The sequence below is a fragment of the Epinephelus lanceolatus genome, chromosome 5, assembly GCF_041903045.1.
Source record: "Epinephelus lanceolatus isolate andai-2023 chromosome 5, ASM4190304v1, whole genome shotgun sequence".
Classification (NCBI taxonomy): domain Eukaryota; kingdom Metazoa; phylum Chordata; class Actinopteri; order Perciformes; family Serranidae; genus Epinephelus; species Epinephelus lanceolatus.
In genome coordinates this window covers 14,878,476-14,903,949 of record NC_135738.1, presented here as the reverse complement: position 1 = coordinate 14,903,949, position 25,474 = coordinate 14,878,476, and the positions used below count along the sequence as shown (strand labels likewise).

The 25,474-nt window shown below is 41.0% G+C and overlaps 1 protein-coding gene across 3 annotated transcripts in view; it reads right to left on the bottom strand.

The window, feature by feature from the left end:
* plxnb2b (plexin b2b) overlaps positions 1–25,474 on the bottom strand; it is a 175,848-nt gene that overhangs the window by 53,305 nt on the left and 97,069 nt on the right. For all 3 annotated transcript variants that reach the window (XM_033634929.2, XM_078167744.1, XM_078167745.1), the window contains 12 exons: positions 22,046–23,169; positions 18,538–18,726; positions 18,297–18,422; positions 15,637–15,737; positions 12,301–12,427; positions 11,610–11,769; positions 8,746–8,857; positions 8,106–8,217; positions 5,711–5,812; positions 3,808–3,903; positions 3,069–3,156; positions 2,565–2,749 (listed from right to left, as the gene is read on the bottom strand). In XM_033634929.2, coding sequence (XP_033490820.2) covers positions 2,565–2,749; positions 3,069–3,156; positions 3,808–3,903; positions 5,711–5,812; positions 8,106–8,217; positions 8,746–8,857; positions 11,610–11,769; positions 12,301–12,427; positions 15,637–15,737; positions 18,297–18,422; positions 18,538–18,726; positions 22,046–23,167 — 2,520 coding nt within the window. In that variant the 5' untranslated portion in view covers positions 23,168–23,169. The remainder of the gene's footprint in view (positions 1–2,564; positions 2,750–3,068; positions 3,157–3,807; positions 3,904–5,710; positions 5,813–8,105; positions 8,218–8,745; positions 8,858–11,609; positions 11,770–12,300; positions 12,428–15,636; positions 15,738–18,296; positions 18,423–18,537; positions 18,727–22,045; positions 23,170–25,474) is intronic.

The following is a 25,474-nucleotide window of genomic DNA, read 5'->3' as shown; positions in this document are numbered from 1 at the left end:
AAAGTGTTTAATATTCAATGCCATGGTTGAGAATTACATCCATACTGTATGAGTCATGTTTGCATGTATGTGTGTGTGTATTAGAGCAAAACTGATACAGAATTTCTGATGCTGATGTGAAAGATACATGAGGGTAATAAAATATCATATTATAATGCATAGGCTGATGTTCTGTGTAAATGCATGACACGAACAGATATTTTTTGTGACAGACACGTTTAAGTAAAGTCATTTTACAGCAGAACAATAACGTTTTATTAATCAAAGACGGACTTGCTGTTTTCTTTTTGTGCACGGATGTCCTACATACATTTTTCTAAATACTTTTTTTTTTGCATTGCTGTCAGTCTGTGAACCTTTTTTGTTGCTGTCCAGCCCAGATGCATTGGTGTGTGGGTATCTCCTCTGCCGTCCTTTCTTGGTTGTCCATTGTACTGACGCACCCAAGATAAACTTTTTTGTTGCCCTAAGTAGGCGCAGTTTCACAGCAGCCCTAAGACTTGGCAGCAAATCTTGAGCAGTCACTAAAAACTAAATACTTTTGAATAGTAACTACAAATAAAAACATAAAACAAAACATTATTAAACTTGAAGCACTTACTTTGAAATCAAATATACAATTAAGAGCCATCCACACCAAGAACAATAACTATAAATATATTGCTTCAAAAATCATTCTTACTCAAGTGGATGACCGAGTCCACACCACAACTATTAATGACAACAGTGGCAAACAATTTTGTTGGGAACACTTTCAAAGCAATTTGATGACTGATATGCCCATTTTCCATCCAAATAAGCACCTGTACGTGGGTTTCTTAAATACAGGGAAAAAGCTAAAAATAGGCAATAGACCCATTTCCCATTGCCAGCAGTAGATGAGTATGCCTTTATGTTTTTTATTCTAGTGTGTCACATTTGAGGTCATGGACTAGCTGAAAAACAGCACTGCATTCAGCCACCAACAAAGCGTTTATATAAACAGAAACTGTGATGTGATGAACATCTAGTTTTGTTAAGCAAGTGCATTGCCTTTTAATACTGCAGGGTTTCATTCAGTTCAATTCAAAGGGGCTTTATTGGCACAGGAAACATATGCTACATTGCCAAAGCAGGTGTGAAATGAAAATAAAATAAAAAATGTAAGTACAATAAGTAGGACCTACTAGAAATTGGATTATACACACATTGTTGCTGATTGTGTTACACCTCTGACACACCCACCAAACAAGAGAAAAAGTACAAGCCTGTTTCACAAAGTTTGGAGGTAAACATGTTGTTCAACTTGGAAACCGTAGCAAAACGGTGCTCACTTTCAGACTGAACATGCCACAGGTGAGTAAACAGTCAAAAGCAGCATGGAGGCCCATAAAAATTTTACAGTGGCTACTTTTACGTACTTTACTTATTCAGTTTCTCAAACTTAGTGACTAGATTTTGAACAATGTTTGAGCGCTGCTTGAACGGAGACAGACGGTATTTTGCAGCAGCCCGTCACTGCATCGCATTGAAAAAGGGGCTAAAATTAGCACATCCACCAGGTGTCATATTTCCACCACTGGCAATCGGAGCTGGAGCCGATTAATACCTGTGCCTACTGCCAGGTCATTTGTCCTGGGCATGAATGCCGATAGTGAACTTTCCTATTAAAGAAAGCCTGGTGTTAGTGGGTGTTAGTGGGGTTTTTGTCCAGTGAGAAAGGAGCAACAGAAATAGCCAAACCAAATGCATTCAAATTTACAGGGCATCACATTTAACACGAAAGATGACACTACAGAGACTTATCATCGCTCATCAGTGTGGATGCTCACATCCTTATCGTTAAAGTCACTGTTATATTTATTGTTTTTGGTGTGGATGACCCTTAAGAGTCTACAGCCATGCTTGCAGCTCACCAAAGTAATTATAATTCATCCTGAGGGGGACATAAATGTTTGTACAAACTTTTGTACCCATCCATCCAGTCAGTGACAAGAGAAGTCAACCAACAATGTTAACCTCATGTTGGCCCTACAGGAAAAGTCAGGGGATCACCAAAGTCAGTAGGGTCCATCCTCTGGGGACAATGAACTTCTCTACAAAATTTCCTGGCAATCCATCCAATAGTTGTTGAGATATTTCAGTTAGGACCAAAGTGATGACTCAACCGCCATAACAGCTATTATACATAAAATGCCACAAAAAGTCTTGCCATGACGCACACTGATTGCAACTCTTTGTGACACCTTCATTGTTAGATGTATCGGTCATAACCTCTGCCACACTGATTTGACGCAATTACTGATGGATTTTTGTCAATGACAATGAGGCACCAACAATTAAGCGAGCACAGAAAGAATTGATCCAATCTAGATGTGCTGCAAATCAGCTCAACACGCCCTCAAGGAGAAGCAGACTTTCAACTCCTCCGTCGACAGAAAGAGGAGAGGCCAATAAAGTGCTGTGATCAATAATCCAATCACCAAAGTCGCTGCCTTTTCACTGCAAGTCACAAGCCATTGATGCACGCATTGTTTCCAGTTCATAGGTCAGCATAAACAGATGACAACAGTGAAAGTACTCACATCGGTAATCTGGGGGTCGGGGCACTCGGTGTTGTCATGATCCTCGGACCCTGGCTGGTCAGGGGTGCACAGATTCTTGTACACACACGCCTTCTGCTTGGCGCACCACACACAGCTATACTTTTGGTCTGAGTTCTTACAGAGACTACAGTCCTCCCTCCCTATGGAGCAGTTGTACAGGGTGACTGTAAAGGAAGAAAAAGTGTCATATTTTTGATTTTCTAATACATTAAAGTCTTGCTTTTATGAGTAAATAGCAAGATGTCTATGTTCGTGTTCTCCAACAGCATTCAATTTACATGGCGAAGAAAATATAAATCATTTGTTATTCTTTTAAATCATGTTTGGTGATACAGTCATTACCAAATAATTATCTGTTTAATTTTCCAATTGACGATTAAAGGCAGCTTCCTCAGATCTAATGGAGGCCCCATACTGGGAATAGCAATGTACACACAGGGCATTAAAAATAAGGTCTCCACATTAAAATGTGAGAGAGCGTACCGTTCAGCGTGCTGTCCATCTTCCTGCCTGACTCCTTGTCCTTCACGTAGAAGAGCACATTGGTCTCCGGTGACTTGTCGTAAGAAAACTAAGAAATTGGAAGAAAATGAATTATTAATACAGAATCCAGTGATTAATGGCACTTAAGCTCTTCTCGGCAAACAGTGTGGGCTGTCGCTCCCTCATGCCAAGGGAGGAGAGGAAAAAAAGGAAGAAAAAAAAATTATACCCAGTCTGGCAGATTTTCAGCTGAAGAAATCAATGTTGAGAAAGAACATAGCTCGGGGCTAGGTGCTGTTTGAGCTTCCCAATCACAGAATTCACAATGTAGAGAAGGAGCTAAAATAACTCCAGTGAGAGGAGTCTGTCCATTAGAGGGAGCTAGAGAATATCAAAGGGAGTGCTAAAGGGTGATTTGATTAATAAGCCTGGGACATAAAGTCAGCTCATAGATACAAAGTTTGGATATTGACTTTTTTGGTGCTGAAGAATCGGCAATCAAGTGGTACTCTACAATAGATTTCACTCAGTTTCAAGGTTTCCCTTTATTGCACTTTCCACAAATCAGCCGTGTTTCAAGGACCTGTGTTGAGTGGAGGGCAAATTGGCCACAAGCTATCTGAACAATCTCAAGAAAGGAACAAAATCAGCAGTTCAGTGTGTGAATACTGAGACACGGTCGGGGGTCGAGAGTCAAGTCAAGACGAGTGCCAAGCAACTAGAAAACAGCCGCACTCACATTGAAGCCGCTGAAGGTGTAGAACGGCCCACTCTCGAAGTTTACGTCCTCTTCCACATTTCTCATCAGTTCAGTGCCAATGGTGAAAACATGATCCTGGAAATAAACAAGAAACAGTGTGGATTAATTTATGTAGATTCTATTTGCAAAACACTGTACTCTGATGCTCCTCGTTTTTCATTTCACTGCAGATCAAAAAATGTGAAAGACTGTGTTGTAGAAAGCCCTTCTTTTCTCACCCAGAGTTTGGATGGGATGACTGGCTCCTTTTATTGTTTCTGCAACTGTATGCAACTTTTCTATGTGAGAACACTATATCCAGAAGATCTTAAAGGTCCAGTGTATAGGATTTAGGGGGGGTTTGGGGTAGAGCAGGTCGTCCACCAATCAGAAGATCAGCAGTTTGATCCCCGGCTCCTCCAGCTCGCATGTCTAAGCATCCTTGGGCAAGATACTGAACCCCAAATTGTTCCCAATGGCTGTTCCATCAGTGTGTGCACACATTGTTAATGAGTAGCAGGTGGCACCATGCATTGTAGCCTCGGCCACCAGTGTGTGAATGTGTGTGTGAATGGATGAATGTAATGACATGTAGTGTAAAAGTACTTTGAGTGGTAGGAGGACTAAAATGGCATTTATCATTTACATTTTGGGGAATAGAATATAATAAAATAAGTATGTTTTCTTTAGTGTATAATCACCTGAGAATTACAATCATTGTGTTTTCATCACATTAGAATGAGCCATTCATATCTACATAGGAAGCAGGTCCTTGTCTGTGGAGATAGCCATGTTGCACTGCAATGTTCCTATAGTAGAACAGAATGGACAAACAAAAAACTTGCTCTAGATAGGGCCATTTGTGTTTTTGTGTCAGCCTCCATAGTTAGCAGCCCCTCCGCAACAAGCAGAAGAACACAGATTGTTTCACGTGAAACTGCTTTATTCAGTGTTTTTTCTGGTTTAAACCACCGGGTCTGTTTGTTTTGGAGAGGAAGAGACCTCTGCAAACAATTCAGCTCCTAGTAAAAAAACCTCCTGAACTCTGGATCTGAAGTTATCAGAGAAAAAAGGTGAGCACACATTAGCAGGTTCTGGGCTAACAGCCCATCTGCGACGTGCCAAACAGCATGGAAGAAACACTGATTTGTAACATGAAACTGCTTTATTAAGTGTTTCTACCTGTTTAAATCACAAAGTCAGTTTGTTTTTGAGAGGAAGAGACCTCTGTCTGCGGATAATTTGGCTTGGGGTAAAAAAACAACTACTGAACGTCTGGATCTTAAGGTATCAAAGAAAAAAGGTGAGCAAACATTTGTCGGTTCTTAGCTAGCTGTCCGTCTGTGACATGCCAAACAGCATTGGAGAAACACTGATTTGTAACGTGAAATTGATTCTATTCAGTGTTTTTACCAATTTAAAATAATCTGGTCCATTTGTTTTGGAAAGGAAAAGACGTCTGCAGATAATTAATCTCACAGTAAAAACCCCCTGAACAATGAAGGAATTCTAGCTGGTAGAAGTTTCAGCTGGTTGCAATCTGCAATTCTCACTGCTAGATGCCACCAAATCCCGCTAAATCGTACGCATTGTTCCTTTAATGAGGAGGCTGACTGTTCGAGCTTGGGTTTGTTGTTGCTCTCAGTGTACAAACAGATATATAGACATTCAGTTAAAAACAAGTACAACAATGCTAATCATGTAAATATAAATATTTGGCTACTATAAACTTTTGACTGACAAAACTTTTACTTTTTATGTCACAATTTGTCTCCTTATGCTCTGGTTGAAAATTGTGACCAATCCGGTTCACTGTGGGCTTCATCCCAGACTCAGTTAAGTGTTCAAAAGAACCAATTAGTTTTGAATAAATCATTTAAATTCTGTATCTGTGCCACTTTACCTTGTAGAGGTCCAAATTGATCCCCTCAAAGCTGATACTCATCTTGTAGCCCACGGGGATCAGCACAGGATCTGGATTCTCAAACTGAGGACACTTTGCTCTCTGAGAAGGCATCAAAACAAATCAGATATTCTCACTTTCAATAATTTACATTTTAAATATGCCAACCACTTAACGGACACCCTCATCTGCGGTGACAGATAAGTGTATCGCTGCAACATCTGCTGACTTATAAATTGAGATCCTGCGCCCTACAGTATTTGTCACGCAAGATGGTGCCAGCTGATACCAGGATTTGAGTTTTTTTTTATTTATTAATTTTCGGGGGATATCTGGATCGCTCAAGCGTGAGTCTTTTAAAACTTCTGCTACACTTTTTCCAGCATTTATCGAACAGATACTATCAGTACAGCAGCCAACAAGGGCAAGCAGTCTACAACCGGCCAAACTGTTTCCATTAGGAGAAACAAGCTGCAGCTTCAGAAACAACAGCAATTCAAAAATATGTTCAAAACGAAACCTAAAACACTTTTACAGCAAATATGCTGCAAATAAAAAAAAGGTACAAAGTAAAAAAAACCCACACAAACCCAAAAAACAGATGTAACAGAAAAATGCTGCATATCCAGTTAACACAGCAGACATTCCCCAAGCCTCTAGGGGGAGCACTAAGTGGAACAGCTTAATTTTCCACCCGAAACAGCGACCAGATGGGAGAGTGTTTTTGAAGCTGGAAGAAAAGTGGAAGAAGGCCCCAGTCAAACAGAGAGCGTTTCGGCAGCCTGGGGCAGCTTTTTGTAATTGTTTTTACTGAGAGTGAAGAGTTTTGCTCGCTGCTTTTGCACTGATGGGCACTCTGTGTTTTGCAGGATCGCACTAAATGCCCGAAGTTGAAAAAACTTACAATGGAAAAAGCCTGTGCAGGGTGTCTACAGATATAACCAAATTAAATTGAAGACTTTTAAAGACCTTTTAAATACCATCTTATATGAACTTTTAAGATCGAATGTATGTGTGTGTGTGTGTGTGTGTGTGTGTGTGTGAGACACACATGTCAGTACTTTTCCTAGTAAAACAAAATCTCATCGCTCTCATAAATACTATTTATTCATCTAATTCTTTGGTCTGTCCAATGACTGTAAACAGTCATTGGGTCTGTCAGGTTGGAGAAATTTTTGAAGTAAAGTGACGAAAAATATTCAAGACCCATCAAATCTGAATTTAAGACGCTTACAGACTTTTTAAGGGCCTGTAGATACCCTACTCCGACTTCATTTTTCCCACTTTTCAATAATATGAATTAAGAGGTGGGCCCTCTGTGGTGGTGATGAAAACAAGTGTTTGCGTACATGGTTTATTCTGAGGTAATGTTGAAAAATTGTAGTCTCAACTATGAACTAACCATAACTAGGCTCATTGTGAAACTGTCCCTGACTCATCCTAAAATACACCTTGAGCCAACCATCAAGCAGGTGAAGCTCCTGGACCGGCTGAAGATACTTTCCATGATTTCTCCTTCTTTTGAGGGTCTCATGCACCTGCACACACGTCTGTTTTTTTCTGTGACGTACTACTACTATTTGGGAACAGCCTCTCATCCTCAATCAGAGCAAGGGCTCTATACCTGTCCGTTTTTTATGTACAGATCTGTGAGCAGCAGCAGTTAGGCTAAGGACAGTTAATTCAGTGACTGATTGGCCAAGTTGCAAAAGAAAAAAGAAAAAAGCAGTGCCGTGCGCCTTGCTCTCTCTGATCAGGGCCTAAAGAGGCAACATACAAAGGCGTGTATTCTTTTTTACATTTGTCTTAGTGTGTTACACTATAGAGCAAAAGATTTACGTAGCTACCATCAGCATTACACACTACTACTACACACTATTACATCAAGCTGTTCCACTTAGAGCTCCTCCTGGAGGCCTTGAGAACATCTGCTGTGTAGAATCGACCTGCAGTGTTTTTCTGTTGCATTTGTTTTTTGGGTATGTGTGATTTGACTTCTCATCATTTCTGTGTTAATGTATTTGCTTTGGCTTTCTGCAGCACACTTGATCTTCTTTTCGCAGCATGCTTTTATTGTCTTTTTTTGGGTGGATTTTTGTGCGTGTTTTTTAATTTAGCATCCTTTCTAAAGCTCCTAGTGGAAATGTTTTGGGCTGCTGTGGCACGTTTGCCCTTGTCAGACACCATACTGATAGTGTGTGTTTAATAAACGCTGGAAAAAATGTAGGGGAAGTTTCAAAAGACAAATCTAATCACCACATGTGAAGGGATGCCTGAGTGAGCCAGATATCCCCCGAAAATCAATAAAAATAACTTTTGCCCTTGTCAGCCTCCGTATGTCAGAGATAAAACTCCCCAATATGCCACTGATGTGTTAAAACATGAGAAGACTCACCTGACGGTGCTTGATGATGTATATACCCCCTATGCTGTCGTCCATGTCGCTGCAGGTGTGATCAAGTGTGTTCCACTGACAGCCCCACGAACTGGCCACACATGACATGCACCTGAAAACACACACAAGAATTTGGACACCAAAGATAAGGAAACGCTTTCACACACATACAATTAGGCAATCACACACACATAAAAGCACACACAAACAAAATCTTAAAACATGCAAACTCATCAAAGAGCGTCCGGCACAAAAATCCATGCTGCTGACAACGAAATGGATCTCTGCAACTTCACATAAGCAAAGCTCGTTCATCACACATTCCTTGGCATGAAAGAAATGAAGAAAAAAAATAAGGAGGGGGAAAAAAAAAATTGGCGAGATCGACTTTCATTTTTTGATTAATGAAAAGGAAACTGAGGCAATTTCCTCGGCTTGGTAATAAAAGGAGGAGAGAAAATGCAAGAGGTGCGTTCAAAATTACCATGCATCACAATTTGCAAACAGAGCCTTGATCTCTCATCTGTTCATGCACGGTGATACATTTACATCAAGGTTGTCAGTTGATGCTGTGTTCAGTGTCACTGTGTATTTTCGGTGAGTGACAGAGCAGAACTGATAGATTAAGGGTCTGACTCACGGTGTGTTTTCTGATTTCCTCACTGTGGCAGCACAATTATAGAACTTGAACTCCCGTGTGGCCAGCTCCACTGTCTCGTTGACCAGAACCTTGATGGCCACGGCCACAAAGTCTGAGGGCACAGCAAAGGGAGGGTTAAAATGTGCTGCACTGGCTTGTTGGTGGGATATAAGCGTTACACATTTATGAAGCAGGACAGTGTCACTGGGAACTGTTCTGCATATTCAAGACTACTAAAGTTCAAGATAAGATTACACAACACAGGAAGGACTACACATTCTGACACATAAGACATGACCTTTAAATAATTTGTGACAGAGCATCACCTCAAATATCATTAAACTAATTATTTATTAAAGCATTAATTTAACATGACTAAGTGTCTACTGCCATGCTAGTGGCTCTGTAAAGGTGTATTTATCCACAGCAGCACTAAATGCAAAGTGCTGACATGCTCACAATGACAATACTAACACTTCAGCATTTCAGTTTAGAATTTTGGATGAATGAATGAAACCTATGCTGCCCCCAGGGGAATTTGCTTTGTATAATTGAGCATCAAAGAGTATCAAAAACACATCAACAACAATAAAAACACATGACATAAAAACAAGCATCATAAAACGCATCTTATGAAGGACTGTCAGTTACTGTTTTACATGACGTCTATTGCACGTCTGTCTGTCCTGGAAGAGGGATCCCTCCTCAGTTGCTCTTTCTGAGGTTTCTACCATTATTTTCCCTGTTGATGTTTTTTTTGGCGAGTTTTTCCTTATCCACTGTGAGGGTCCAAGGACAGAGGGATGTTGTGTGCTGTAAAGCCCTCTGAGGCAAATTGCGATTTGTGATATTGGCCTTTATAAATACAACTGAATTGAATTGAATTCTTTGAAAGCACTGTAACCAGGCAAAGTGAAAATAAAATTCAGCCCCAGATTCACTCGTTTGGCTTTTCACCTCACTATATTTGCATTTTTTCAGCGCTGTGTCTCTTGAGCCCCTTTTAAACTGCCTCTTTAAAGCAGGAATTTCGGCATTGGAGGTAGTAGCAACACTGAAACAACCTCTGTATAAATGGGTCAGCTGGCAGGACGGGATCATAGGCGGCACAGGTGTGACATTTTGACAGTGTTATGACGAGATTTAAAAAGTAGCTGGTAGCAGCTAACTCAAAGAAGAACGGCAGCCTTAAATGTCCACAGATTGGGTAAACAATGAGGTCCTTGCCCTCCAAGCAGGGGACGAGATCAGCTGCCACATAACAAAGATGATAACTGATTGTTTTTGCCACGTTCTGCCATTGTTACTGTTTATAAAGCTCTGTTGACACATATGATATTTGTCACACTAGAGGCCGACACTATTGTGTTACATGTCACGCCCTTCACGCCTCTTTTGAGTCTGCAATGCTGACGGGCTGTCTAAAATCACACACTGGAGTGGCATGATGCCGCTGTTGTTTGGGTCTGTGTAAAATTGCAAAGGCGACATGAAGAGTCGTAGCGGCCCTATAGCATTATCTCTGTGTAAAAAGGGATGCATGCTGCTTACGTCCTTGCACCTGGTCGCTACCTTTCTGTTCAGTTGTGGGAGTACATGGCCACAGTCTCTGCAGAAAACGCCACACAGTTCTTATGGGTCGTTAGTGATGATTGAGAGGGATTACTTCTTTAAGAGTCTATATATTGTTTTTGAGGAAAATCATGCATAGTATTTGCCGCGTTCCAGACCTTTGAATCTGCCCACACTACTAAAATCGATTTGACTGAAGATGGAAACAGAGTAAAAGATATTGACAATTCTGTTCGATATCAGGCAAACATAGTATATCGTTATAATGTCATAAAAAGCAATACTGTCTACATGAATACATTTACTAAGTAGTAAAAAACACAAAGTACAGCTGAGGCTGATGGGAATGTCATTAGTTTAACAATTTTACAGTTTGTGTACAAAACAGTATAAATAAAAATAATAAAGCTCCTAAAAATAAGATTTTGGAAATCATAGCACCTTTACTAGACATGGCCACAAAACTGGCTAATAACGTTGGATCTGACTCAGCTGATATTGTACTTTAGAAGAGCAAATTCCTCACCAGACCAAATCGCAAATGTGCATTACTATGGAACTTCTCTTCTAAATTTTCGATTACCAAGGGGCGTCATCAATTGGCGATTACCAAAATGCCTCTTAACTCAACTGAATAGACCTACAACCAATCAGAGCAAAGAAACGTGATGTAACACTGAGCACTACAGCAACTACAGCAACTACAGCATGCAGAGATGAGCTGGGATGGTGTAGCATCGATATGTGCATGTTTTTGTCTTTAGAATTTGAAAATACTACGTCAACAGCTTCCACATCAGCTGCAGCCATCTTGGTTGTTTTCAGAAAAGCCTCGACAGTGCTTCTCCTTACTAAGCTAGGTCTATGCTCGCTGTAGTGCCCTGAACGCGAGGGCATGCGAACCAAAAAAGAAAACGTCATCATGTATTTCACATAAAGCGTGAAGGCTCAGCAAGGTGTCAGTTATCGTCTTAACATGCCCCACATTAGCTCAACAGTTCTGATTGATCCAAAGTGGTCCAGGGTGGCTGGTAATGAACGGGAGCCAGAGCAAATCAAACATGAGCTCACAGATTTGTCTGGTTCCCAGGTTAGCAAATGGCCTTAAAACTTAATCATCAAAATTAACTGTCAAGCCTGGGGCATTTTGGGGCCCTCGGCGTGTGGGGCCCTCTTGCAATCGCCGGCCTAACCAATTGGTGATAAGGCCTTGGTTAAAATGGAGAACAACAGACATTTTATTTGACAGAGGATGCATTAAAAAGAGAGTAGGTTCATCATAAAAGCAATACCTTGGCCCTCAGGTGTGTGCGGTATACTTGAAGGGCTGGGTAGATCGCAGGAGACCTGACCGGAGTCAGACATGGTGCCAACACTCTTAAAAGTCTCGATGGAGCAGAGCAGACGATCAGACGGCCCGATTGCAGGAAGGGAGGGGATGTTGATCTTAACCTGAAAACAAAATAATATGTAAAGGATTTTTCACAAAATGGTTACTGCATATCACCTCTTAGAAATATCACGTCATATTAAATTTCTCTGCTTAGTACATCATTCAAACTTATCTGTCTAACTGCAAAGTTACAATACAGAAACTGTTTCCTTTTACAGCCTTGGAGATTGATTGATTGCTGTTGGTGGATATACAAGAGTGAGTCAGAGAGAGAGGGACAGAGAAGTAGTCAGAAATGGGAAAAAAAAAACTTGAGAGAGAGAGAGAGGCTCTCCATCTTCAAGCCGTGAGCACAATCAACCAGGTCGGTTATAATAAGCTAGTTTGGAGTTTTCTGGATCGATCGATACGGAGGCAGGAAGACCTAGAGCCCAGGGTCTCTGATTCACAATGGAAACAGTTTATTACTCAGGCTGTGCATGTTTGTGTGACGTGCATGTGCGAGGGGTTGTGTTGTGCAGAGAGAAAGAGACAGAGAGAGACGCAGAGAACAAAAGGGAGAGACGGCGAGAAAAGAAGCAGTGCTGTACCTTCTGAGTCTTTTTACAGGAAAGGTTCGGGGGATAGAGGGAGACGATCTTGACACACTGCTGCCTAGGGCTCCACAGCCAGCCATTCTTCTCCTCCGCCCGTCGGCAATCAGACCTCCTGGTACACCTTCAGACGAAGGATGAACAACTCCCATCAGCCTCTGCTCCACAACCCCTAAACACTTTTACAAGGCCTCAGAAAAAACAAAGCCTATGGACTCTAACAGATTTTCAATGAGCTTCTGTCAATAACAACCTCATGCCCAAGTGACTTCAAGGAGGGTCTGTGCAGATCTTTTAAGATTAAGTTTTATATAGACACGAAAAACACAAAACGCCCTCCTTGGTATCTGGTTTGCAGTGTGTAATATGTGAAATATGTTTTAGATTAAGAAAAAGCATCAGTTTAAGGACGCCACTTAAGGCTTGTGTGGTTATTATTCTTTTTTATTGCAGCCCTTAAAATGTTATCTCAACATTTGACACTGAGCAGTATGATTTGATAAAAAAAACATAAAGTGACACACTTTCATATTTATACTATATTGCACAGGAGATGTAGGAAAATAGAATACATCATATATATAATAACAACACAACTTTAGAATCCAGCTCTCTGTCATCAATTGGGTAAAACACAATTCAAAATTAAATGTATACTAAAAAAAGGGACTACAATTACTATGTTCAATTTTTCTGATTACCATGCAAAATGTGGAAAAGTGGAACAGCTGGAGCCGCTTGTCATTTTGTGTCTTTGCATCAAATTAGCAGTTTTTTCAATGTTTCCCACCATCGGCGGGCTTGCTTGACTGTGCGAGCACAGCCTTTGGATATATTTGCGTATTTCCAAAAACCTGCTGATATCCCAGTCTTTTCATAACATTTCAAAGTCAGGGTATTTCTTTTTCTGACGATGAATGTAGGCTTTTCTTTTGGGCATGCATCTGTACTCCAGCCCTGCAAATTCTTGGCGAGTTAATTTGTGTACAAGGAATCCATGACAACAGACAGAGCATGCTGTAAACGGGCAACAGGCTGTGTGTCACAAACTGTGGTAAAATGAGGCGCATACTCTGAATATACATGTCCAAAGAATGCTCCTACACCTGAATAGTACCAGCATATCACACTTGTCTTGATTGGAAAATGCTCAAGTTAAAAAAAAAACGCCTAATTCTGACTTTCAAAACAGAATACGCTGTTAACATGACCATATATAATTCATAATACTGCCATATTCACAATAACAGTGGAATATTAGTGAACATGTAAATGTACCCAGTGTAACACAGACACGTCTTAATGATGTGAGAACAAACAGGAGCACTCAATATAATTTAGCACCACTTTTCTGTGGAAAATAATATTAATCAAGTTGTTTACAAGATGTACAGTAGAAGTGAAGAGGACATAGCAAACAAGTTAAGTACAGCTGCAACTAAGGATTATTTTTATCATCTATTAAAGGTCCAGTGTAAAAGTTTTAGCTGCATCTAGGGGTGAGGTTGCAGGACTGAAACTTCTTCTGCGTGTGGAGAACTGTGGTGGTTGACACAATAAATCGAGAAGATGAAAATATGAGTGGCTCTATCAAGAACCAGTGTTAGATTTGTTCGCTCTGGGCTACTGTAGAACAACATGGCAGACTCTGTGGAAGAGGATCAGCTCTGTATGTGGATATACACAGCTCATTGTAGAGGTGTATTCACACTGAAAGCTAAGCTAATTATCACATTGCCTTTCATGCCACTGGAGAAATCTTTTGGAGTATTTTACAACTGGCGAATATTCACCCCTCACACCTGTGCTAATAGTTGTACTTGCTAACTGGGGAAGAAAGCTAATGGCTAACATGGTTTGCAGTAAAGTGCAACCGATACATTAGTTATAATAAAGTGATGTGAACATGGTAAACACGGAGGCTCCGTGCTCTGACCCACCATAAACCAAGATGGCAAAACTCTTATTTTTCATACTGTCAAGCTGCACATTACCGATTTACTCCTTCCGCTGTTCACTTTTTACAATAAGAGACCAACTTAAATTACACAGCATTTTGCTAATCAGCAACTCAAATTTTTTCAGAACTTGCAAGGTAGTTTTATGACTTCCCCGACTAATCTCCAAGTCCTCTCCATTTTTGACCTGTCTCTGTGGACATGACTACTCATTGAGAGGTAGAGCTCCAGGTGCACACAGATGGCCAAAATCTTTGTCCTCCATCACGGTAACAGGAGAGTCTCAACTAGATGTCAACACTGACAGGTTTTCGTGACACAGCATCATACAAATTTCTCACGCAAGTTGAAAACTGTCAGCTCGTGTGAATACGAGCATTAGGTCGACTACGTATCTTTGAGTCATTCAAGTCCTGTCTTTGCATTGACTTTGTATGTAATCTTGCCAATCTTGCTGTGCCAAATGCTCGCATCACATTCAGTGTGAACACACCATAAAGTAACGACGACGCAGCAATTCTTATTTTCAGACCATTACAGGCTAATGAAAACATAGTTATGAATATTATTGAGCACCTGACCATGAATGTCCCTAAATCCTACATACTGGACATTTAATCTGATGATTCATTCCTTCATTAATTAATCATCTTGTCAATGAAACATCAGAAGAGAAATGTCCATCACAGTGTCCTAGAGCTTGAGTTTTTGTCATCTTGATTGTCTTGCTTTATCTGACTAACAAGCCCTGAATCCAGAGATATTCAGATCACTACAAAAAACAGCAGAAAAATCACAATCAACATGCTGTTTCCCTTGGTATAAATAAAGTTCTATCTTATCTCTGGAATCATCAAATGTTTAGTTTGAACAATGACTGAAAATATGATCAAAATCGTTGCTGATTAATTTCCAATCGAACAATTGATTAATCTGCTCACTGTTGCAGCTTTAGAGCCAAGCAAAGTGTATGCAGTGTTTCTAAATAAGACTATCAACAACTTCAAGAGAGACAGAAATGTTTTTCTTCTGCTTTCTCTTCCGTGATCAGATCTCTGTAAAATACATGATACATACTGCCCCTTCTACCCTCCAGACCCTGATAAATATAGGTTGATGAGAGTAAATTGCACAGACTGTCTTCACTGCATGAGGCTGACAAACAGCTTTAATTCCTTACGGCTGCACGGACAACAGGAGATGGAATATAAACACCGAGGGGTACTAAAAGTGTCTGCAATAAAACACTGAACAAATACCCCGCTGTGTTTTACAGATGGAATTGCATGTGTGGGTGTTTGTGCTAGTCTGTCGCTGTGTGCATGCATTTAGAAGTGTGTGTGTGTGTGTGTGTGTGTGTGTGTGTGATCCTCACCTGCCCTCCAGGACACACCAGCCACAGTAAGGGTCCCTCAGTTCCACGCATGATTGGCAGTCTTTCTGTTCGAGGCACGTCTGCACCGGCACCTTGGTGATCTGGAGCATTACGGCATGAAATATGATCAAACAGAGCACCTTAGGGGAGACACTGCACAAAATATGAGGCATTTAAACTACGGCTAGAGACGCTCCTCGGGTTGTTGCAGGTGTGCCGAGTCAGAGTAATACCCGTCCTGTCACACCACATGGTCTCTCATGTCTGCTCCCCATGCTCAATTACTAAAACAATGCCCTCTGTCTATGTGCTAACTATTTATTGCATGCAGTGGTGGAAAGTAACTGAGTACATTCACTTTACATGTGCTCAAGTGCTTCTATGTGATGCTAATTTAAGGCGTCGGTGTGCTTCACCTAAAGTGCTTGATGGATCATCTAACAGCATCTAAAGCCAGACTGATCAGGTGTGAGAAAGTAGGCAGGATTTCAGCGGTTCTCTAACATGATCTAGCCTCATTCCAGACTGCTGAAACCCATTCCTAAGTTGTTCAGTGATTCAAATAGACTCAATGAAGGGAAATCAAATTGCAATTTAGTCCTATTATCATGTTACATATGGTGCAATCATGTTATGAAATATGTAGGGCTGTACCGAATGTAATTTTTTTACATTCAAAGCTTCTGCTATTGAGGTTTTCAAATGAAGCTTTGAGTGTCTGTCGTCATATTATATGACATCATCACCCTAAAAATCACATCACCTTCAAAATTAATCGAACAAAATCCTCAATCTGAATAAAGTGATTCATCATTTAAAATGAATGTAGCCTGCGGCAAGCTGCCATGGCACGGCTGTAGAAAGCTGTGGCGGCCACTCCAAGCTGCAGCTGTTTGATTCTAAGGCGAAGTGCGGCCAAACTAAAAGTCGGGGATAGTTTGACTCAGTGGTTCCCAACTGGCCCAGCCTCAGGGTCCAAATTTCTTCTTAGTCATTACTTCAAGGTCCACACAGTTTAATATATTCAGCATCATACTTGTGTTTAGCCATGAAGTCCAGCTAGTTTGCTGTCTGTCAAGTGGCTGTCTGTTAGTCACTCACTCTACAGCAGGAAATGGCACTTCAAAAAAAAAAAGAAAAAAAAAAAGCTCAATGCCGGAAGTTCACTGTACTTCAAAATGAAGTGTTTTTTACAAACTCGTTATGTTTGTGAGTCACTTGTGGCCCATTCAGAATGTAACCACAACCCACTTTTGGACTGCGATCCACCAGTTGGGAACCACTGGTTTAACTTTTAGCAGCAATTTGCAGCCAGACAATACCCACAGTCAATCAGTAAAGAGAGTCCTGTGACTCTTGTGAAATGTTGATCTGTGTTACAAAGAATTTCTTCCCACCTGAAACACATGAACACACCTCCTGACTGCAGAAAAATGCCATTTTTGTGTTTAGCTGCACTTCATTGCTGCTCGGTGTGTCTTTGATGTAATACAGGTATATACCTCCCTTGTGTGCAGCAAGCAAACTGTTTTTTGACAGCAGTGAATATATTGTTTATGAAAGGCTAAACACCAACATATATAGACTGAATTAGAATATTTCGTTAGATAAAAATATGCTGTTAATTTTGGAAATTATTACATCTATCCTTTTTCAGTAAATTTTGACTTTTGTGCTTGGTAGCACTCTGGAGTTCATAGAAATATTTGGATCACACCGGTCAGAAACAATCCTACTCAGCCACCACTGGAATCTAAATCTACACATAGTTTAATACTAATAATATTAGAGTAGCCTGAACTTCTGCAGCTGTGCTGAAATGCTGTGTTCGAACAGAATGAATACACATGGAAAAATATGATATAGTGTTATAGGTTTAAGAAGCCAAGAGCATGTTACATTTGTAAACTTGCCTCCACTTCAACCACCTACAACATTAAACTGCTTCTTTCCTGTTGATGCATCTGCACTAACAGTCCAGTAATGTAACATACATAACAAGTTCACATTCTAAAAGGTAAAATTCTGCTTGACTACTCTCACTTTTGGCTTCTAAGGACATTTTCTGATGATACTTATGTACCATTCAATGCAAACTTCTACTTGTAATGGAATATTTTTACACGATCTAGGCACTCCCTCCCTCACTGATTCTTCCCTGTACAATATACAGCAGACTTGCAGTCAAAAACATATTTGTCATATCATGACTTTACAGTTGTCATTGACAGTTATTTGGCTTTTGATATACCGAGCAAGTCATTTACACTTCGATGTATTAAAACTAGAGTCATCCAGCTGTACTCTCTATAAAATATATATTTTCAACTCTCACTTGCAAGACAGAGGGAAATACATCACATCCTTTTGGTAAAAGGTAGTCAGACAGTATGATAATACTCTCTTCAAGGACACTGAGATCACTACAGCTGTCTACACAGGCAGTGTACTGGCATTTAACTCTTTATGGACCTTACTGCGACCCAAAGCATCTTTTTTTAGGCTTTAAGGCAACATTCTTCTGTTTTAAATGACAACAGTGATTTTATTGCTGCCAAAACGCAAGTAACCCACACACAGTGCTGTGCCTGAATGCCTCATGTATAGACACATGTTATTTATGTATGATATGCATTACAAAAGGTCCCTGACATACACACCTTTTTCTCTGTGGTAATGTAGAGATGGCTTTGACTGAGGTCAAAGAAAAGGTTCTTGTTGACCTTCTCTCCCATGGTGTCGCCAGGAGCCTTACCGTACATGTATGGTTCTCTGGTCATGTGCACCTGAGAGAGAACAAAACACTGTCAGACATGACGTCTGTAATTCCCCAATCCTGCTTCTCTCAGGTCGACTAAAGGAACAAAAAAAGAGCCAAGCAGAAAAGAGCAACAACTCTACCTTGAAGACCTCCCCCTGCGTGTTCCCCAAGAAGGCGATGGTGTGATCATTCTCCACAGCGACAGCCACAGCGGTCAGAAGGCCCGACCTGGTCCATTCCGCTTTTGCCTTCAAGGCAAAGTCCGGCTTGCTGGCCAGAGGGGAAGGCAGAAAGTCACCACCGCACTTGTTGGATTTCAATGTATCTTTCTGTAAAAGCAAAGGAAGAACAAACAGACAATGACACACTGAATCCTTCAATCCAAAGGATATGAGAGGGAATCAAAGCCCTTAGCAGACTTGCAGGTGCTGTGCTAAATAAGAGTCATGGTGGGGATCAACAATAATGTTGTCAACCATTGTTCTTTAAAGGCCAGCGTTGTACAGGTGTGGTAGAAGTGCAAGTAGACATGTTATCGATATGTTTCGCTAGGCCATTTCTTTTTTAAACGCAAGAATAAAATGTTATGGGTTTCCAAACATTTTCATGGACAGAATTTAAAACTTTCCCATGACTTCTCAAGGACCCATGATAAAATTTCCGAGACCATTCACAACGTATTACATGAACAGAACTGTATACCTTATTCAAAATGTTAAATATTGTATAAAAAAATAGTAATCATTTTCAATTTAATCTTATGGTTGGTTATGTCCATATTCACTTCAAATACTTCAAACTACAGGCATAGTCATACAAACACTAAACAGTGTATCAGTCTGACACTGGCTTTCAAGCATGAGGTACTGATACATGACTTTTCCAGGTTTTCCATGACTGGGGGAACCCTGGAGAGTTACAGCAGCTTATGTTAAAGGCAGAATGAGTAGGATTTGTCAGTTGAGGTTTGTAAACATTAAAAGCTGGCCCATTGCCCCTGGCTTAATGGCTCATCCTGGATGGCTGCTTACGATCTGGCACCTGGTCGCTATGTTTGTATAGAGTCGCACCCTCACACCCTGTGCACTGCTATTGGCTGAGGGAGGGCAACACACCACTACCCAAAGGTTGGCACCCAGAAACATCTTAGAAAACACAGGCAGAAGGTAGGGTCTCTGCAGATAAATACACCACCACACACTTCTGGAGGGTCATATGTGATGATTAAGAGGGATTAGTTTTTGTAGTTTTGGAGTTTACACATCGTTTTTTAGGAAAATCCTACTCATTCTGCCTTAAATACTCATCTGGCAAGAAATGACTCATATATGCAAATGTATGTTTTGTGTTGCAGTGTGAGAGATTTAATTGATAGGATATCCGCACATGATTAACGGTGGCCTACTTCATTCATGGCTGAAGGAATGTACTGTTTAAATAGGCTACAGCTATGTGATTAAAATTGTGTTTGAATTTATGTGGGAAAAATATTAGACGTGACAAAGTCATATCTATTCTAATTTACATGTGCTTTGTATTTGCATTGTTGAAAAATCATACAGTTTTGATATCAGCTATGAAAGATGATGGTGATTTGCCCACCATCGCTATATGGTATTATTGTGGAGGACTCCAGGGAATAGGGAACAGAGACATGGAAGGAAGGAAGGTGTGTGAGACAGACCAAGAGCTTTAAACAGTACTGTATAAAAGGGTGTGCAGAATAAAGTAAACACTGAGACATTAAAGTAAACAGTGACATATCTATGCATTATTGATTACTGCAAAGGGAATTCTTCAAAACATATTCCACTTGGATCTCTTATTTACGGAAGCCCTGAAAGGCAAGGTGAAAAAAATCTTTGTGCCAAATTAGTCAAAACCCTACGTATGAGATATGATATCCTGCGTACGGGATGTTACCTCCTACGTAGGAAATAGGAGATAATAGAGAATAGATGATGAAATGAACGATTCAAGATGGGAGGGCCTAGTAGAAACAGCTGTTTGTGGTTTGAATCATTCGCTGCCTCTCTCTTAAATTGGATATTTCTAGGTAACTGAAAAGGAAAAACTTTTGTTTACCCTGCATTTGGCTGAACTTTCAATACCCTTTGTATCACCAATGCTCTAAGTGCTTCAGTCTGCTCGGCTTTTTCACCTCAAAACAGCCTTATTAAGCTTTGAAGTTCATCTTAAAGGGAAATTTCAGTTTATTTCAACCTGTCTCCTATCGTCCTAAATTTGTTTCAAGTGACTAGTGACATAAAAATAATAGTTAGCATGTTAGCCATTAGCCTAGATACAGCCGGGGCGCATAGTAGCATCAGACCTGTTAAAACGTAAGTGACAGGGCATACTTCAAGTGCAAAGTTAGTCCACTAAACGAGCTTTTTTTCCACAAAGACTGCCTCATATCATTAGGATAAATGTCAGAGAACATATAGAAAACAACATGTAAATGTGTTGTCTTATCTTACCGGTGTGGTGCCATGTTTGTTTACATTTAGCTCTGCTTTCCAAAGCGCAGCCGAAATATCGCGAGAACAAGCAACGATCTCATACCGTGCCTGAAATCTCGTGAGAACAAGCAGCAACAGCTGGAAGGCAGAACCGGACAGTAGCCTGAAAAGTTCATTCATTTATTTTATGAAAGATTTATAGAATAATGGCTGACTTTTTGCCAGACTTCGACTTTGTGGAGGAATTTGATTTTGCAGAGTTTGATGGCCGCCCTTATTTATTTGAGCCAGAATACACTGACGAAGAGCTTTGTGAAATTGAAGAACGGAGGAGAGAGAGAGAGAGAGAGGCGCAACAGGTAGAGGACGAGAGAGGAGGAATGGCTGCTGCAAGGCTGCGTAGCTCTGGAGATTGGTGGTGTACCTGTGAATGTTGTGCCCCAATGCCCATAGAAGAGGAATGCCTCTGTTGCAAGGAATGGGACCAGTTGCAGCCTTATTTTCAAGGTCTGGATGTGACCGAGGACGAGACACCTCCACCTGGAGTAGTATCTAGCTGGGGTTTATCTAGAGCTCACGAGATTTCAGGCACAGTATGAGATCGCTGCTTGTTCTCGTGATATTTCGTCCGCGCTTTGGAAAACAGAGCTAAATGTAAACAAACATGCCAGCACACCAGTAAGGTAAGACAACACGTTTACATGTTGTTTTCTATATGTTCTCTGACATTTATCCTAAGGATATGAGGCGGTCTTTGTGGGAAAAAAGCTTGTTTAGTGGACTAACGTTGCACTTGAAGTATGTCCTGTCACTTACGTTTTAACAGGTCTGACGCTACTATGCGCCCCAGCTGTATCTAGGCTAATGGCTAACATGCTAACTATTATTTTTATGTCACTAGTTACTTGAAACAAATTTAGGACAATAGGAGACAGGTTGAAATAAACTGAAATTTCCCTTTAAGATAACATCACACGTTGGAGATAATATCTTGTTTGCAAGTGATGATATCTAGATAGGAGATAAACCTAGGTCTTGGCCAACATTGCCAGCATAAAATATCTTCTCACCTCGCCTTTCAGGGTTTCGGTAGTTTTCCCTAACTAATTTTTTAAATCTTTAATCACCTGTTAGAAGAAGAAGAAGAAGAAGAAGAAGAAGAAGAAGAAGAAGAAGAAGCACTTACCGGAAGGTTGGATGTGCAGAATTCATCAGTTTTGGATGAATAGGGGATGCCCACAGCAGGAACCCCAGAAATTTTCCCAGAGTCACTGTAGCAGGCGCTGATGATGTCCACCAGCCGCTCATTGATGGAGTTGAGTGGGTACATGCAAAGAGCGGATTCACTGATGTCTTCGTCTGGACTCGCCACCATGAACAGAACTTTGCTCCAGGGGACAACGTTCCCATACAAACCTGATTCAGTCATGATCCCCGCAAGCTCCTTTCCTGGAGAGGCCACATATGCAGCCTTGACTTTGTTGTATCGGTTTTCATGGCCGCAGCTTAACTGGAGCTCCGTGTGGGAGTAGTAATGTTGGTCTTCTTCGCAAAGTCGAGACACAAAGGTCAGGTTTTTAATATCTGTACCATCGAGTGTCCTCGAAAATAGGAAATAAATAAAACCATCCTCTTTGAAGGCAAGGCGGAAGTCATGCAGGTACTTGGGAACAAACGGTGTCGTCTGTACTGCGGATGCCTCAATGATGTTCTCAAACACGACCCAGTCACGGAAGTCCTGAAGGATTCGTGTGCTGATGAGTTTCGCACTGTCCAGGCTTCCGTAGCCCTTCCCAACAAGAAAAACATTGAAGGTTTGCCTTTCTTTTGAGTAGGTGGACATGACGCCCACCACGTTCACGCTATCTTCTATGCTAGCCACGTAAGTCCTCTCTCCTTTACTGTCACTGTAATACAGCTGTTGCTCCACATTGGTCAGGTTGAGGAGGGAGCAGATGCCTCGGTAGCGGCTGCCGCAGACTATGAGCGAACCGTTGGATGGATGGACCAGCAGGAGCTTGTTGAGGTTGGGCATTAGCACTGTGTCCTGGCAGGCAGAGGCAGGAGGCGTACAGGTCCGAGCATCCTCTCTGGGGCCTGTTTCAGCACGAGCCTGCAGCTTGAGATTCGATCCCAGCTGATAGACAGTGTTGATTGCCCCCAGGTAGATGCGACCGGTCTGGGGGTCCTGGACCACATTGTTGATGAGGGTATCAGAAGTGAACTCCAGGATGGTGCTGCTCTCCTCCTGGGCTCGTGAGACTGACCGGCAGAAGAGAAAGAGGAGGAGGGAGACCCAGCTTGCCATCTCTGGGGAGAAAAGAAAGGGAGAGGTGTTTCATTATTAATGAAGTTAAATGCACACGTTAATGTACATTAAGTATCAGCAACGCAAGACTGCAGTATAGAGTAGGTATGTGGTTAACATACAACACTAAACACACACTCAACACACACACACACACACACACACACAGGCAATCTGATGTTCATGTGGAGCAGTCAGACGGCTCAATCATGAGGGTTTGTAAGGAATACCTTACCATTTTGGGAAACACCCTTATTAGCTTTCTTGCAGAGAGTTACATGAGAAACTTGAGTCAGGGGGCGTTTATCGCTTCTCCACTTTGATTTTTATACAGATTCTAACAAGAGAGATATAACATGGTAATTAGTGAGCTTTAGAGGCAGATGTTTTTACCTTTGGATGGAGGCAGACTTCTTTTTTCCCACTGCCTACAGACTTTCTGCTAAATTAAGCTAAGCTTATCATCTCCCAGCTCCAGCTTCACATCTACCGTGCAGATATGGGAGTGGTATTGATCTCCTCATCTAACTCTCAGTGAGAAAGTGAATAAGTGTATTTCCAAACATGTATAAGTATTCTTCTGAAAGGGTAGGTTTGCTGAATTTACAACAAAATATCTTGTTTTCTTAATTACCCTTTAGCCTTCGGCGTATCTACCCATGCAGATAATTTGATTTTATTTGGCAAGGATCTGAGATGTCTATCTCTGACATTTCTAAAGCCAGCCCAAACCAATTGACTTGAATTAAATTTTGTTTGTCTAAACCATGGGCTGTATATAAAGACCGACAAGACAGCTCTCCCAAAAGAACATCCAGAACGCCGCAGAATAGCTCATAAATCCCGCCCCCTCCATTTTAGTGGATGAGAAATGGGTTGAACAAAAGAAAAAAAAACTGAGTACTCGTCAAACACATTTTTTCCCAACGATAGTTTTAAATAGTGTTGTGTGTTCAAGCATTACTTTTTCTTATAAGGTTGGTTTTAATTAGTTATTTGATGCTATAAAAAGGAGGTATGACATCATGTTTGACAGCTGTGTTTGTCAATCATGTGTTTGTGATTCTGTCAAACCAATGGCACTAATTCGGACAGGTATTAGGGTGGGACCTCAATACAGAGCCTCCACTCCCCGATCACTACTGTGCAAACTCTGGCTTCACTAGCACGAGACAGCAGCGCCTTTATCCAGAATACTTGGCTTCATTTTTGAACAATGGGAGGACATGCAGACCTGTCGTCCATCTTTATATTCAACATAATATTATATACTTTGGGACCATTTCTTTGGTATAAAGAAGTTCCCATGATAATGGTTCACAGTAGAGGAACTGTCATTATTTATAACTGCGATTCCGTTGAATTCTGTGTTGTTCTGAGTGTTTAACTTTTACATATAAATCTATATTTTATTCTTTAAGCACCAGAAAATAAATTCTCATTTCTGCTACAGAAATGTCAGAGCCAAATCTTTAAAACTGGCATGCAAAAACCAAAACTACCCATACTGTATGTAACTTGGCTGCACCGCCCCATCAGGAGTTGTACATAGGAAGTAAGCTATGCCTTGAGCTAACATTGTGTAGTGCAGCTGTTTGTGTGTGACTCAACTTCCTGCTCCAGTTCTATAAAGGCCGTGTTATTTCGGATTTAACTGACTTAATATCAGAAATGATCGCTGGTGAAAAAACAAAAACTGCTCTGTGTGGGGGTAAAGAAAGATTAAGGCCGAGAGCTAGATCTCAAACCATAACACAATAAAATCCTATTTAAAAACCTTGGATCCATGCCAACTTCATTTGCACATTGCTTTTTTTTTCTCTTCAACAACACCTCCAGCACTATGTGCTCAGGAAGTACACTGTTTTGTCTCGGGAAACATGATCACACAATATCCCTGTAAAATACAGACAGCATCATGTACCGGCTAACAGCAGGTGCCTGTGGAGTCCTCGCTTGCTGCTGTTTGCCCAGGCTGTGGTAAATATGGAGCTGCAGGTGGCTTTGAAGCAGTGATTGCCCACACAGAAAATGTGGGCCTATGTTTGCATGCGTGTTCCAGCTCGAATCGTATTCTGCTTATTCCACCTTGCCAGTCAAGTTCACAGGCACATTTGTCAAACTGAAAGCCCCTGATGAAACTTCCAGGGGGTCGCTTACCAAAGCTGTGTTTTATTATGTTAACCTGCCTTCCCTCACTGGACTAAGTAGGGAGACCACTGATTAGACATTTACCCAGGGGGGAACCTGTTAATTTCACTGGCAACTCCCATTAGCATTTAAGTGCCCACTACTCGATTTGATGAT